The sequence below is a fragment of the Lutra lutra genome, chromosome 18, assembly GCF_902655055.1.
Source record: "Lutra lutra chromosome 18, mLutLut1.2, whole genome shotgun sequence".
Lineage (NCBI taxonomy): Eukaryota > Metazoa > Chordata > Mammalia > Carnivora > Mustelidae > Lutra > Lutra lutra.
The window spans coordinates 38,660,068-38,676,868 of NC_062295.1; the positions used below are offsets into that span (position 1 = coordinate 38,660,068).

The 16,801-nt window shown below is 49.9% G+C and overlaps 1 protein-coding gene across 2 annotated transcripts in view; it reads left to right on the forward strand.

Moving 5' to 3' along the window:
* The first annotated feature begins 10,890 nt into the window (after nucleotides 1-10,890).
* Nucleotides 10,891-16,801, forward strand: part of SNX8 (sorting nexin 8) — a 39,251-nt gene continuing 33,340 nt past the window's right edge. For both annotated transcript variants that reach the window (XM_047713355.1, XM_047713356.1), the window contains exon 1: nucleotides 10,891-11,026. In XM_047713355.1, coding sequence (XP_047569311.1) covers nucleotides 10,921-11,026 — 106 coding nt within the window. In that variant the 5' untranslated portion in view covers nucleotides 10,891-10,920. The remainder of the gene's footprint in view (nucleotides 11,027-16,801) is intronic.

The following is a 16,801-nucleotide window of genomic DNA, read 5'->3' on the forward strand; positions in this document are numbered from 1 at the left end:
AGAGAGGAGAGCGAGCGAGCACAGGCAGACAGAATGGCAGGCAGAAGGAGGCTCCCCGCCAAGCAAGGAGCCCGATGTGGGACTCGATCCCAGGACGCTGGGATCATGACCTGAGCCGAAGGCAGCTGCTTAACCAACTGAGCCACCCAGGCGTCCCCCACTTCCCTTTCTTATGTTCCTTCTCTTGCTGTGTCTCTCTCTGTCGAATAAATAAATAAAATCTTTAAAAAAATCATAGAAAGCCACTATCCCTTAAAACTTGGAGCCCAAAGGCTATATAAATACACACACACATATCTCCAAGGCAAGACGGGAGCAAAATTAAACTCGACCTTTGCCAGAGCAGCAGGGAATTAAAAGGAAAGCAGGCTGGATACAGCAGAGATGGCCTGGCACCAACTGGAGAGGACAGTTCTCTCTGAGAAACTCAACCACACACCTGTCCTTGCAAGGAGATGTAGTCCAAACCGGGGTCTTAAAACCTTGAGCTTCAAAAGCACAGTGGTCTCAGACTGGTCATCCTTCTTAGTACCCAATAGAAGCAAATGTAAATTCTTCTTTTTTCCCCAAGGAACAGAGGGGTTTCCTCTCTTCTTCTAGTATCTAGAGGTGACCCTTGAGCTAACTGATGTTCCGTCTTGCATGTTTTCTCATGTGCTTGTAAGATTATACGTTTCCCTTTAAACATGGCTTTGTCTACTTCTCTTTAGTTCAGATAAGTAGGACTTTCATCATCAATTCCAAATAATCTGTATTTCATCATGCATTATTTTATACTTTCGCACAATAGGAGATTCTTAGCTGGTGGTTTATTACCAGTTTTTATTGAGGTGGAATTTACATAAAAGAAATGCACATATCTTATGTAGTAGAGATCAAAGAATTGGGACAATGCCTGTGCCAATGTCAGTGCAGCAAATACCCTTATGGAGAACTAGAACTTTGTTTTTGTTTTTGTTTGTTTTGTTTTTATTTATTTGACAGAGAGAGACACAGTGAGAGAGGGACCACAAGCAGGGGGAGTGGGAGAGGGAGAAGCAGGCTTCCTGCCAAGCAGAGAGCTCGATGTGAGGCTCAATCCCAGGTCTCTGGGATCATGACCTGAGCTGAAGGCAGATGCTTAACTGACTGAGCCACTTTGGCGCTCCCAAGCTAGAACATTCAATCAGCCCACACAACTCCCCCGTGCACTCTTCCACAGCACAGAATCACCATCACGCCTTCCTTCACTACAAATTAGACCTCCTTTTCCTGGGTCGTCATATAGCTTGGCCTATTGTTGAGTTCGTGAGGATGGAAAAATATATTTAGTTTATGTTAGGCTTTGTTCACTTAGCAGAATGCTTTTAAGATACATCCCTGTTGTTGCCTGTGTCCACGGTCCATTCCTTTTTATTGCTGGGCAGTATTCTGCCATATGACTGTGGAATGACTTGTTTACCTGTGCGGCTCAGAATGAGCATCTATAGACCAATTAGGGAAGAATTGCCATCCTAACAATATGTCAATATGAATATTTTGGTCTTCTTGAATTACACTCAGCAATGTTTTATAATTTTCATTGGAGTTTGGCCCGTATCTTTAAACATTTATCCATAAATATTTCCCTTTTTTATGCTTTTGGTATTTTTTTAAGTTTATTTTCCACTTGTGCATGGCTAACATACAGAAATACAATATTTATATTTGATGTCGTGCCTTGCTAAATTTTATTACAAATTCTCGTGGCCTCCGTGGATTCCATAGAATTCACTATATATGCTATCATCTTTTTCTTAAAGATTTTATTTATTTATTTGACAGAGAGAGATACAGTGAAAGCAGGAACACAAACAGGGGGAGTGGGAGAGGGAGAAGCAGGCTCCCCTCTGAGCAGGGAGCCTGACGTGGGACTCGATCCCAGGAGCCTGGGATCATGACCTGATCTGAAGGCAGATGCTTAACTGACTGAGCCACTCAGACACCCCAAGAATTTTTTTTAAACATTTTATTTATTTTTTTTAAAGATTTTATTTATTTATTTGACAGAGAGAGATCACAAGTAGGCAGAGAGGCAGGTAGAGAGAGAGAGAGAGAGGAGGAAGCAGGCTCCCCACTGAGCAGAGAGCCCGATGCGGGGCTCGATCCCAGGACCCTGAGATCATGACCTGAGCTGAAGGCAGCGGCTTAACCCACTGAGACACCCAGGCGCCCCGAATTTTTTTTTTTTTGAAAGAGAGAGAATGTGTGCATATGGGTGCGCTTTGGGTGGGGAGTGGGAGAGAAGACAAAATGTTAAGTAGGCTTGAGGCCACTGGAGGGCTCCATTCCAGGACCCTGAGATCATGACCTGAGCCAAAATCAAGAGCCCCACGCTTAACTGACCAAGCTAGACACCCCTTTAAGGATTTTTGTGTCTGCATTTCTGGGGAACAGTATCTGTAGTTTCCTTGTGGCATATCAGGATAATTTTCTTCTAATGCCTGTGATTTGGGTATCACGCTTTTACGGCAAAAGTTTGAGGAAATGTTTTTTTTTTTTAAGATTTTATTTATTTATTTGTCAGAGAGAGAGAGAGAGCGAGAGCGAGAGCGAGCGAGCACTGGCAGACAGAGGCAGAGGGAGAAGCAGGCTCCCTGCCGAGCAAGGAGCCCAATGTGGGACTTGATCCCAGCATGCTGGGATCATGACCTGAGCCGAAGGCAGCTGCTTAACCAACTGAGCCACCCAGGCGTCCCGGAAACAGTTTTTTTTTTAAGGTGACTTTTTACTGCAGCTTAAGATTCACACACACACACACACACAAAACCAACAACAAAAAAAAACAACACACATAAGGAGGGAGGTACAGTGATTTCGCTTACCCCGCTGCACCCACACATGCATTGCCTGTCCCCCTTTATCAGCATTCCTCACCAGAATTATGCACTCACTGCCAGGAGTGAACCTGGCCTGACTCATTATACAGTCAAGGTCCGTAGTTTACCCGAGGGTTCACGCTGGATGTTGTGGATTCTATACGTTTGGACATGCCGGGAAAATGGCCTGCTTCTCAGTTTCATTTGTCATCTGTCTATTGCTAGGATATGGAGACACAGTCTGTAAATTCCCTTGCTCTGGTCTGGGGGGTGGTGGTGGACGGTATGGGTCCCTCGCATTCCCTAGATACTTCCACATACACGTTCCTTTCCAGTTTTCATGCTGTTTTCGTTTTGCCCTGTCTGTGGGCGAGGACTCCCAGGCAATGTGGACTAGAAGTGAGAGCCACCAACTCGCCTTCTGGCTAATCCCAGGGGGAAAACATTTGGTCCTTTGCTGTTCAGCATGAACTCAGCTTGAGATTTTCAAAGATAGTGCTTATCAGCTTGAAGAAGTTATCATCATAAAATGGGTGTTGAGGGGCGCCTGCGTGGCTCAGTGGGTTAAAGTCCCTGCCTTCGGCTCAGGTCATGATCCCAGGGTCCTGGGATCGAGTCCCACATTGGGCTCTCTGCTCAGTGGGGAGCCTGCTTCTTCCTCTCTCTCTGCCTGCCTCTCTGCCTACTTGTGATCTCTGTCTGTCAAATAAATAAATAAAATCTTTAAAAAAATGGGTGTAGTATGTTGTCCATTTTCCTCCTGCATTTCAGGGAGTATTTTTTGCATGATTGATTTTTTTTCTTCAATTTATATTTTCTGCATATGAGATGATCATGTGGTTCTTCTGCTAACATGGTGAGTTACATTGATCTTTCAACCAATTAAAACAACTCCATTCCTGGAAAAAGTTCTGCTTATATAACATTTCTATCATTTATTCCTTAGAAGTTCAGTAGCACTCACTAGTAAAGCCATCTGGACCACGGGTTTTTGTTGTAAGGAAGTTCTGTGTGTGTGTGTGTGTGTGTGTGTGTGTGTTTTAATTGAAAATAATTAGAGCCCAATGTGGCGGTTAAAATGCTGAGATCGAGACCTGAGCTGAGATCAAGAGTCAGAGGCTTAACCCACTGAGCTACCCGGGCGTCCCGAAAATAATTTTTCAATTGTGGTAAAATATGCGTAAAATTCACCACCTTAATCATTTTTTAAGTATGAAATTCAACAGCATTAGGCACCACAAATTCAGTGGCTTAAAACAGTAAAAAAGTGTTGTCTAACAGTTCTGGAGGTCACAAGTTTGAAATGAGTTGAAATCCAAAGGTTGGTTGGAATAGTTCTTTCTGGAAGCTTCAGTGGAGATTCCATTCTTTGTCTCTACCAGCTTCTAGATGCTGCTGGCATTCCCTGGCTCATGAATGCATGACCCTAGCCTCTGCCTCCAACATCACACAGCCTTCTCCCTAACGGGGACACTGGTGTCTTCCTCGTAATGACGTCGGACCTAGCCAGTTAATTCAGGAGACTCTCTCCCCATCTGAAGAGCCTTAACTTGGGTGCCTGGTGGGCTCAGATGGTTAAGCGTCTGCCTTCAGCTCAGGTCATGATCCCAGGGTCCTGGGATCTAGTCCCACGTCCAGTTATCTGCTCAGCGGGGAGTCTGCTTCTCTCTCTCCTTCTGCCTCCACCCCAAGCTCGTGTTTGCTCTCTGTCACTCTATCTCAAAGAATAAATAATATCTTAAAAAAAAAAGAGCCTTAACTTGACCCATCTCCAGAGTCCCCCTTTTCCATATAACATAATATATTCACAGGTCCTGGGGTCTAGACGCTCTCTGAGGGGCTGGTATGGGTCTACCACAGCCCACCTTCTGGCTCCCAACCCCTCACATCCACCCAATACACAAATACACCCTCCCATCCCACTGTCCCCCAGGGTCCCAACCCTTGACAGCACGATTCCAAGTCCCAAATCTCCCCATCTCAATAAGATAAATCAGATATGGGGCAGTGTCTGTCTATGATTCATCCTGAGGCAAAATCCCTCTCCATCTGGGCCCCTAGAGGACAAACGATCCAATCCCCAAATACAAGGGTGGAATAGGCATGAACTTTCCCACGTACGCGGGAAGGCCATGGAAGGAAGGAGGGACTGCAGTCCCACGTGATCTTGAAACCCAGTGGAGCAAAGTCAAGTTTCAAGGCCTGGGACTTGTTGTCTATGGCTCAAGGTTCTGGCCCTGGGGCCCAGGGCTCCACCCGGAGTCTTCCTTCCTTTTTTGTGAAGGGTAGCGTGCGTCTGAGGCGGACAGTGTTTTCTGCCTGTTTCCTGCCTGCATTGTTTTGAGAGGCAGACAGCTTTCTTTCATTTCGTGTTCCTCTGCCCCTCCCCATTCAAGCTGGTAGTGTTCTGGCGATATAGGACGATCAGAAACCGTGCCGGTCTTCCACGCGTGCCGCCCGGGAGAGGTTTATCCATGGGTCTTCGTCTCCGTTCTTTGCTCCTGCTGAAATGCCACGAACTAGTCTCTTCCAAGAGCTCCTGGTGCGATGACTGCTACGGCTTTGATCCCTTTCCACGTGCATACACAGCCTGGGCTTTCTCTCCAGAGCACACTTTCCTGGCCGGGAGTCCCCTAACTTTACCATTGTTGGCCACCTGGATGGTTTCTTCTACGTGTCCCTGGAGGCACATGGTCCGGCTACCCCCCGTAGGGCAGGACCTCGTCTCTCCTGGTTTCCAGGAACGTGTTCCTTGCTTCCTTCTTATTTTTTTTTTTTAAGATTTTATGTATTTCTTTGACACAGAGAGAGAGAGAGACCACAAGTAGGCAGAGAGGCAGGCAGAGAGAGAGGGGGAAGCTGACCCCCTGCCAAGCAGAGAGCAGGACGCGGGGCTCGATCCCAAGACCCCGAGATCATGACCTGAGCCAAAGGCAGAGGCTTAAACCACTGAGCCACGCAGGCGACCCTCCTTGCTTCCTTCTGAGGCCTCCCCTGAGATGCCTGTCATGTGGGAAACTACCAGCCTTGTGTTTATAACAGTTTGAGTATTACCATCTAAGACGACGTAGCTTTTCTATGCCCCAGTCCTCCCGAACCGACTTGTTAACACGCTCGTGTCTGCTGACAATATGTTCGTGGCAATCTAGGCTCTTTCTCTCATGCTTCTCGGAATTCTTCCAGTCTCTGCCCATCCCCCACCTTGGAAGCCTGTTGCACAGTTTGCAGGGGCTTGGATAGCGACAGCCCCCTCGTGCATACCAGCGCCAGGATTGTGTGCTTCCTGTGTGGCATGCCATTGTGTGTGTCTCCACGGCCATATGCTCGCCCAGGCTGTCGTTAACAGACATTTGGGGTATTTCCAGAATTTAGCTATTTGAGGGAGCCTTCGAGGAATGAGCCTTCTTGGGTGGGTGTATGATTTTATTTCCCTCGCGGAAATACCTAGGAGTGGGGTCACCTCGAGGGCCATTCTTTTTGCACTCTTGGTCTGGTGTGGACAGCCAGCTCCCATGTTGCTTCTCAAGGTGGGCAGGTTAGCTCCTTGTCAGTCCTCCTCTTCTCTGGGAGGTTTGGGCCATATCCCATCCTCTCTGGGGCCCAACCCTCGCTCTCCAGCCGTCTTGATCTCTGGCCATGGAACCCAGGCTCCCAGGGTTGTGATCACGTCTCAAAGCTCTGTGGGTCACTTGGTCTCCACTCTAGTTCATTGTTGTAACTTAAAAAAATCTTTCCTGTATCAGGTACGCTTTCTTGCTTAAGATGCCAGGAATGGGGGCGCCTGGGTGGCTCAGTGGGTTAAGCCTCTGCCTTTGGCTCAGGTCATGATCTCAGGGTCCTGGGATAGAGCCCCGCATTGGGCTCTCTGCTCAGCGGGGAGCCTGCTTCTTCCTCTCTCTCTGCCTGCTTCTGTGCCTACTTGTGGTCTCTGTCTGTCAAATAAATAAATAAAATCTTAAAAAAACAAGATGCCAGGAACGTATTAAAAACATTTTAGGGGGAGGGGACAATTTTTGCCAGCACATCTGTATGTTTGGGGAAGGAGGGTGAATGTTCTTCTGCATCAGACTACCAGAAGACATCTCTTATTTAAACCTTACCCTTTGGGGAACAAACCTTTGAAATAAAGAACTGCTGATATTTGCACTCGACACACCAGCATGCAGAAGCTAAAGAGAGTCAAGTAGCTTGTCCAGCGTCTAAAGAAGAGAACACAATGTTGTTGTGATATTTAAACCTTCCCAGGGCTCCTGCTCCTGGTGTGAGCAAATCTTTTTCCTTCACGTGGGAGTTCTAGGATAGGCACTTCAGAAGGTATCTTGGAGGGTCACAGGAGGATTTGATGTTTTTAAAGATTTTATTTATTTGAGAGACGGGGGTGGGGGAGGAGAGGGAGAGAGAGATGCAGACTCTATGCTGAGCACAGAGCCCAATACAGGGCTTGATCTCACCGCCTGAGATCATGACCCTGATGTCACGACCTGAGCCCAAATCAAGAGTGGGACGCTCAACACACTGAGCCAGCTACGCACCCCCGGAGGGTCTGATTTCATGACCTTTATGCGATGAAGTGAGTTGGTACTGGTTCATCACTCAGCACGGAGCCTGTCACATAGGAGTTGAATAAACGTTTGGGGGCCGTCGATATTATCCATGACATTGTTACCATTTTCCCTGCCTTTAGAATCCCTCCCCTTCCCCCCGGTATGATTTACAGAGCCATACGCCACTGGCGCCCCAAGCTTCCTCAAACAAGATGTTCCGGGGGACTGGAATTTCCACAGTGAGAGTGTTGAGGGGTAACGGCTGGGTCTATGGCACGGGGTAATAATGCCACAGGGACTATGACGGTGGTCTCCGGCACTGGACAGGCCGGGTTCAAATCCTGGCTCTTCTGCGGACCAGCTCTGCCATCTCAGCGTGTGGATTTTCCGCCTTTGTTGTCCGGAAAATGGAGACAATTATGCTACTATTTCATAAGATTTACTGTGGGGTGTCGAGGAGCCTCCCGATAAAAGGCACCTAGAAAAGGGCTCAGCACATAGTAGGCAGGCATTCAATAAACGCTAGTTTGGTTAGTGTGGTTAGTATTGACCGCTGTTTGCAAAATATTTCTGGCTTTCTGTCCTCCAGGCACAGGGTGATGTCATCCCTTTGGTTCTCTCGTGGGTGGGCAGAGCCACGCCACTAGTTCTAGCCAAGAAGCCCTGAGTGGAACGTTGTATCATTTCTGGGCCAGAGCATTTCAGTGTTCACGCTGGACCCTCCAGGGGCGCTTTCCCTTGGTCACGATGGCAGAAATCCCAGACGGTGGCCACTCCATCGTCCTGGGTTTCCGAGAGACTATGGTGAGCGTAATCGCCTTGTTATTTCAGGCTGCGGAAATGCACCAGCATGATATCACTTATCCTGACAAATACATCAGCTAGATGAACAGTCGAGGATACAGTACTCAGAGCATTTTAGAGATTTTATTTATTTATTTGACAGACAGAGATCACAAGTAGGCAGAGAGGCAGGAAGAGAGAGAGGAGGAAGCAGGCTCCCTGCTGAGCAGAGAGCCCGAAGTGAGGCTCGATCCCAGGACCCTGGGATCATGACCTGAGCCAAAGGCAGAGGCTTTAACCCACTGAGCCACCCAGGCACTCCTGAACGGTCTTAATGTAACTGGATTCTTGCCATTAATTGAAAGGTTTTAAAAGCCAGAAATTCTGATTTCTACTTGCTGTTCCCCGAATGAAAGAGAAATAGTGTAAGGATTAGTCTTCCTGGTGAGGATCTAAAGAAGTCGCAGACAGACATAGTTCAGTGCACATTTCCGAAGACTTTCTAACCATTGGAGATACCTGGCAATGGAGCCCACCACCTGTGAGGACCGAGTTCCCTTTTCTGGCATTCAGAACTGGTCACGTCAGAACCCACGGCCTGTTCCCCTTTCTTCCCACAACACGTATGTTTCCAGCCCTAACAGCTGCTTCGCTCTGCGGTGAGAATCCTGCTGTACCCTTCGGTTCCCCACCCTCCTCCCCCACCACACAAAATCCAGTACCTAGGAAATGCCCAGGCAATGTTTGCAGGAATAAAACTTTCAAAGTAGAGCAGTGGTCTTCCACCTGGCTGCTCATTAGAATCATCTGGGAAGCTTAAGAAAAACAAAAACAAAAACAAAACCACCAAGTCTGGGCCACACTCCAGATGAATCAAATCAGAATTTCTGGGGGCTGAGTATATTCGAACTCTCCCCAGGTGACTGGAAAGCACAGCAAAGATCCAGAACCCCAGAACCACTGAGCTAGAGGCTGTGTGGGTCAGTGTCAGGGGTGTTAAAATAATACATTTATGCTATCATTCTTGAATAATGTCTATCTGTATATCGTATAATGCTTTACAGTTTGGAAAATGCAGTGAACTCTTAGATATTTAGTAAAGACTATTATCTAGTGAGGGACAGAGATACTTGCTGACAATACAGGGACGTTAACAGAGAGAGTGTGTGTGTGTGTTTGTGTGTGTGTGTGTGTTTCGGGGATGGAGAGATGCGGAGTCAGGGAAAGTGCTGAGCTCATCATTTGATGCAAGAGCAGCTGAAAGCAAGGTCAGGGTGGCGGAAGGAAGCAGCATCAGAGGGGGGCTGTGTATCATAGGATCCTTCTGGGTCACCCCCGTGACTTGGGGAAGCCCATGTGTAGCAGGGGGCAGCACTTGCTAGGTTATGGAGGGAGAGAGTGTCTCTGTGTCAGCTCCCAGGGACATCCTGGATGCGGTGATGTGTAACCAGAGCAGGGTCTGGTAGCTGCAGCAAGGAGAAGGGACTTCCTGGGGAAGGACCCAGATGGGTTAGAGCTGGGCTATTGATCGCTGTAACCAGCTCCCAGAGGGCTTTGGTAGGCATCAGAATCAGGAGGTCCCAGCTCCTTGCTTTGGAAAGGAGGCCCTCCTGGACGGAGCCCTTCCTGGGGCTCCAGCTTCCTCTTTTGCCATTTCTGCACCCACACTTTTAGCTCCAGGAGGACCACAGTGCCTGCAGCTGCTTGATGATGCCTCAGGGTCTTTGTGCCTGCTGGAGGCTGCTGCCTTCTCCTCCTGCTTAACTCCTCATCCCCTCTGCCTCACCCAGGGGTCCCCTCATCCCTTCCCTGAGCCCCCACAGTGTGACTTTCGAACAGCCAGGACACTTCCTCTGCTGTCCTGTCCTCCAGATTGGGGTGGGGGGGGGAGTATGTAATGGACCCAGGTGTCCTGGGCTCCCAGCACTGGGCAGCCTGCCCTCGGGTCAGGGAGGGGTAGTGTGTGTGCCGTGTGAACAGTAAGGCGGGTTTGCGAGAGAGCAGGTGAGCAAGTGAGTGGACGGATGAATGAGTGAGTGATTGAGTGAGCGAGCCACAGACGGGATGAATGAGCGAGTGAGTGTGTGGGTGAGTGAGAGAGCAAGGCGGGGGACGCATGAATGAGTGAGCGAGCGAGCGCGGGAGTGAATGAGTGTGTGCTTGAGTAAGGGGCGGTGGACGAATGAGTGAAGGAGCGAGCAAGCGAGGGGGTGAGTGAGTGAGCCGGAGTGGGAGGGTGGATAAATGCAAGAATGCGAGTGGGGGAACTAATGAGTGGGTGGGGGATGGGTGCATGAGGGGCGGGGCGAGAGCCTAGGGGAAGGGCTGAGGGCTGCAGGGTGAGGGACGCGGGGGGGGGGGGGGGCGGGGTGCGGGGGTGGGGAGAGGCCCACGCGGAAGTCCAAGTAAGCTGACAAGGGGGTGAGTGTGATGACCCGCGGCTGAACGAGTGGGCGAGCGGCGCGGGCTGCGAGCCCGCGGCGGGAAGCGGGAGCGCAGGCCAGCCCTCCGGGTGGCCGCGTGGCCGGGGCGTGGCGTGGCGGGGCGTTTAGGGGCCGGACTAGGGGCGTGGCAGGCCTGGGGTGGGCGTGGTGAAGTCAGGCAAAGGGCGTGGCAGGCCCGGAGCGGGTGTGGCGAGGCCGGACAAGGGGCGTGGCGAGGGCGTGTCTGGGCGGGGCCCGGGCGGGGCGTGCGGGGGGGTGGGCGTGGTGAAGCGGGTCGGCGGGTGCGGAGGAAGTCACGTGGCGCGCGCTCACATGACTGGCGGCGTGATGGACCGGCTGCCCGTGGAGGCAGGCGCGGCGCCAGTCGCGGCGGCAGCTGAGGCGGAGGCTGACGAGGAGGCGGACCCGCCGGCGGCAGGTACGGCTGGCGGTCTCTTGCTATCGCGCCCGGCCCTGGCCCCCCACCCTGTGACCCCGCGGCCCTCGGCTCCTTGGCTGCGCGCTGGTGCCCCGCGCGCCCCTGCCACGCTGCGGAGCGCGCCGCGGGCCCGGGGACCCGAGCACCTGCTCAGGTTTGTCCCGGCCGCGCCTCCCTGTGCAAACTCCTCGGGGCGGAGGCCTGCCCCCCCGTCCCCCAGTCCCCCCACTCCGCTCCCTGCGGTGCCGCCCAGGCCGGCCGCGTGGGGCGCAGCCCCGGCACTTGGCGGGGCTCGGACAAGAAATCGCGCCGGCCAGGACTTGTGAGTTCCTATTCGCAGCCCGGACATACTTCGCCCTCAGCGCTTCTGCCCCAGGGGATGAGCGTCAGCACGGAAAAGCGTGAGCGAGGCTTGGGTTTTCTAGGATGCTGCGTGTTGAAAAGTTCCCTGCTTTAGTCCCCTAACTGGAGAACAGTTGCAGGGGCGGTGTTGGTCGGAGTTGCTGCTGCTGCTTGGAGCGGGTTGGGATGGGGCACGAGGCTGAGGGACTCCGCCTGGGGAGAGGGTCTGGCGAGGTGTCCCCTGGAAGGCTCCCAGAGTGTTTATTCATTAGGGAGAGAAGGCAGGGGAGTGGCTGGGAAGCTGCGAGAGTTGCTGGTGGACATTGGACTGGGCCCATTGATGTAAAAGCTTGTGGGTGAGTCTGCGTTCGGAATGAAGTCCCCCACCTCCAGAATTGGTTTTTAGTTATTTTTCATTTCATTTGTAGCCGTGTAAGGGGAAGCATGTGATGGCTCTTGCTGTTGTTTAGAACACTGTGTTCTTGAGGTCACACATTTGAACCTGGCGTGGGCAGTCCACCTCACCCGTCCCAGGGCCCCAGCCTGGACCCCTTGGCTGGTCACTCTTGGGAATGGGAGGCTGTCATTGGCTTATTAACGCTGGGATTATGAAACAGTTCCTAGTTGCTGGATGTGGTGGGGATTCGGGGGTCTCTTCATAGGCATGGGCGCTGTGGCGGACCTGTCCGGCGGGACTCAACCATTGACTGCCATTTGTGGATGGTACGAGCTCTCAAGCTTGCGCTTCCTGTGACTCGGGGGGAATAACCATGGTAGTTGGCTTTCTTTGGGGCTATGGTGATTTTATTAGGCGTGCTTACCCTGCGGACAGTGCAGCACCTGTTTACAGAGTACTGTCCTATAGCCAGGTGAGTCTCCAAGTGGGGTTCATGGACTGTTGGGATATGCTCTGTCCTTTCATTCCATTTAAAACCCTTTGTCCTATCAGGCAGGTGAAATGGTGGAACAAATCTTTTCTTCTTCTTCTTCTTCTTCTTCTTTTTTTTTTTTTTTTTTTTAAAGATTTCAGTCATTTGAGGGAGAGAGAGAACGAGCTGGGTGAGGGGCAGAGGGAGAAGCGGACTCCCCACGGAGCAGGGAGCTGGCTGTGGGGCTCGATCCAAGGACTCCGGGATCATGACCTGAGCTGAAGGCAGACACTTAACCGACTGAGCCACCCAGGCGCCCCAGAACAAACTTTTTTTACACTGGGGTAAATACAACCCAGAAGCAAGTGACTTGGCCAAAGTGGGCAAGTATTAAGGAGGCATGTCCAGGTGGGAGTCATGGCTGGGGTGGGGGGTGGAGTCAGAAAACCTAGGGTTTGAGGCTGAATCTTGCCCTTAGACCATAAATGTCTATCTCACACCGTAACCAAGGCTCATTTTGATTTGTCGAAGGGTTTGTGCTTACGAGTGTAGAATGGAGTTTCTCTCTGGTATTCTGTCCACATAGGCAGAACCCGCTCATGATATTGATTGTAGGGACTGTGAGGTCTAGGTCTTTGTAGCGCTTTTGGGATTTTCAGAGAAAATGGTGTTCCCTGGATTTCGGCATTAAATAGTCTTATATTCGAATGCTTTGGAGCTCAATCTGTGAATAGTAACTCCCTAAAAATGTAACTTTCAATTCAACTATATGTGGACAAATGGGTTTTCTTAAAAAAAAAAAAAAAAAGTAGAACAGTAGCCATTAAGTGAAAATCTCACACCGATGGCTATCACTGTCTTTTTACAAGAGGGGACGTTACTGGTCTGGGATGGATTCTGTCCTGTTTTTATGTTTTATATGTATATGGACTTAGGAAACGTGGATCTCCTCAAGCACATGTGCCCACATTCCCCTAAATCAGTTTTCTGCCACTGCTGTAACAAATTACTACCAATGCGGTGGCTTAAACGACACGAATCTGTCATCTCACAGATCTGGATGGAGGTCAGTAGTCCAGAGTAGGTTTCCCAGGGCTAGTATCAGGTGTGGGCAGGGCTGCGTTCCCCTGGAGGCCCCAGGGGAAAATGCATTTTCTGGCCTTTCTAGCTTGCACACGCCTCCCAGATTCCTTGGCTGCTGGTCCCCTTTCTACAGCAACCATGGGTCACTTCTTTCTTAGGCTGTCATTTCTCTGGTTTCCCTTTTCTTATTTATTTCTTCCACTTTTGAGGACCCCTGGACGACACTGGGCCCACCTGGATAATCCACACCCTGTGGCTTATTTTAAGGGCCGCTGGCTGGCCACCTGCATTCCATCTGCTGCTACCTTAGTTCCCCTTTACCGTGGAAACGACAGATTCCGTTTCCAGGGCTGAGATTGTGGACCGCTTGTGGGGGGGCATTATTATGCCTCCCACGAGCAGTGGGAGTGGCATCCTTGGTTTGTGGGGTGTGCACATGTTTCGTCTTAGCAGACACCCACCCCTTATCCTCTTGGCGGGTCCTGCCAGTTTGCCCTTGTGACTGTAGTGTGCCATGTTAAGAACATCACTTCCTCATAACCTCCTGGATGCTACCTGCTATCTTACAAACTCCTTTCAGACTTATAATCAGAAAGTGTTTCATTTCTGTTTGGACCTGATTTCCTCTAGTATTATTGGGGTTTAGTTTCTTGCCACAGTTTGATCTTGTGCGGCCTCTCTGAACTCACCGTTCGTATCTCCTGCCCATTTTCTCAGGAGTGTGTCTTTTCCCTTATTGATTTGTCCCGTGCATTTTTTCATTTTGAACACACGGCCTTTGGGGATTTTGTGTTAAAATTGTTACTATTACAGTGTCCGATGGGAACATCCTGTTCTCTGTGCAGGATGAGATTTAATTTCAGGGCCTTTTGGGAGGTTCTAAAGCTCAGCACTTGGGACACAGAATGGCAAGGAATGAATGTGAGAGATGCGTGACTGTGTAATTGGAGTTTTTGAGATTGCCCTGATAAAAAAACACACACACACACACGACTGCTGCGTATCGCGGCCCGGCTTTCTGCAGTCCGATGGACCTAAATTTGTATTGAGAACACGGGGGAACCAGCTTCACTTCTGTTGGAGTGCCTCACTTGATGGCATTCCATACGTTCCATCTGGTTAGGAAGCTCCCAGCCATTTGTCTCCTGGTTTTCTCTGGGGTCACGGCTGAGCTCTGCTCATCATCTGAGCTCCTGCACATGGGCACCCACCTTCTCTGCATGCCTGGCCGATTTCCTTGCTCTCTTGGCCCCGCCACCACCCCTCGCCTGCTTCTTCTCTGGGTGTGCGTTTGTCAGAATTCACTGAGCTGTCACATAACATGTATGCATATGGGTTAAATTATACCTCAGTGTGCTGTTTGCATTCCGGAAAAAAGCTCTTCCTGTCCATCCTCCTCGCCATCACTACACACGTTTTGACTGTAAGCTCCCAGTAGGCAAAAACTATTATTTTTCTTCACCTCCCAGGATCTAGAGTAAGATCTGCTTTGTAGGAAAGGCTGAGATGTTTGAAAATAATTTTTATCGGAAGTTTTTTTTAAGGATAGTATCGCATTTTCATTTGATAACGGTAGCGTGGAAATACGATTTAAGTTTGCTTTGCTGGCCTTTAAACTCTCTTCTACTGACATACACAATTTGCAAGGTAAAATGTGTCAATTTGAAGAAAGAGGAACTAACGGAATCAGTATTATGTAGAACAGATTTGCCAGAATTTGTGGTTAGCAAGAAAGTGATGTGTTACGGGCGGGGGAATTCTGTTTTGATATTTTTTCCTTCCTAAGAAACAGGCAACACAAAAAGAGATGTTTGCTCGTCCCGCTTGCTGGGGAGAGACTGGAGGGGTGGCCTGGGTGTGAAGTGGGGCCGGCCGGGGGCGCAGGGGGATGCCTGGCCCCCAGAGTATTTGGAGAGCGTGACTCTTGATCCTGTTGCCCTCTGAGGAGCTGCCGTGTTTTCACTCTCTCTGTGTTTTTATTATAGAATCACTCAAAAACTGTAACCAGACTTCAGGGGTAGAAACTCTTTGTTGAAACAGTCAGGATTGAAATACCCTCTAGCCCAGGGTCCTCAGAATGGCTGAGATGCATGTCCTGTCTGTCGTTTGGCTTACTGGGGACTCTGATGCCTCACTTGACGTTTTCTGTTGGCTGGGTTGCTGGAGGGGAGCCCACCGGCTGTTTCTGCCTGTGGAGCAGTGTTTGGTGGGGTTTTCGAGGACTCCTGACCCGTTTGGAGGTTGTGTGCTCAGCAGAGGCGAAGGGAAATTATGTGATGCTGGATTAATTCCAGGGAAGCTCGGTATGGACTGGAGAGATTTGTGGGTTAGAAGTCCGTTTATGTGGGTCTCCCGAGAATCTTTCATACCTGATTTGTGCTGGTAAAGTTTGCTCACCACAAGTCTTAACCGGTGAGTTGTAATCAAACCAGTAAAATTGCACTGTTGTATGAGAATTGGCACTTGGAGGAGAATGTTTGTTGTACAAGAACGTAACTGCCAGTACAAACTTTTGATAAACGGAGAACTCGCCCATAATTCCGCCAGTTCAACACAACCGCCGCATTTTGGCGTGCCCTTGACTGGTGAGCAGCACGACTGTCAGCTGTATGCGGTAAATACAGTGTGGGGCCGTAAGCGGGTTTCCTTTCTGATTTTCTTTTTTTTTTTTTTTTTTAATTTAAAAAAAATTTTTTTTTAAAGATTTTATTTATTTATTTGACAGAGAGAAATCACAAGTAAGCAGAGAGGCAGGCAGAGAGAGAGGAGGAAGCAGGCTCCCTGCTGAGCAGAAAGCCTGATGTGGGGCTCGAACCCAGGACCTGGGATCATGACCTGAGCCGAAGGCAGCGGCTTAACCCACTGAGCCACCCAGGCGCCCCCCTTTCTGATTTTCTTAATGTTTCTTTTCTCCAATTTATTTTATTGTGAGGTTAGGGTAGATCCTACATATACAAAATATGTTTTAATTGACCTTTTGCTACCGGTGAGGCTTACAGCCAGCAGTGGGCTGTGCGTGGTTAAGTTTTTGGGGAGTCGGAAGTTACATGTAGATTTTCAGCGGTGCTGGGGTGAGGTTATGCCCCTCACCCGCATGTTGCTTGAGGGTCAACTTTATTTCCTTTCTCCTGTGCGTATGTTTTTTACGTGGCTGTCCTCATGGTGTATGGACCCCTTATAGCCTGGCCTTTCCACTGAACATTATTTTTATGTTGCAAAAAACAGCTTTCATCACTGTCTGTTGAAATCCTGCGCACCCGGCATCAGGCTGTCTGTTGGTGCTGCTGAAGTGCTGATGTCCTGCAGTTTGCGTTCAAGACACTCTTGCCGTGTTTTCCAGAAAATGGTTCTTTGAATTGAACCAGGGGTAAAACTTGCCCTCCAGCTTGCATTAGGTCAGCGGTTTGTCTCCCACGAAGCTAGTTTGCCACCTCACAGGTGACGCCGTTACCCGCTGTGCAGCTGAATCAGAGTCTCTGTG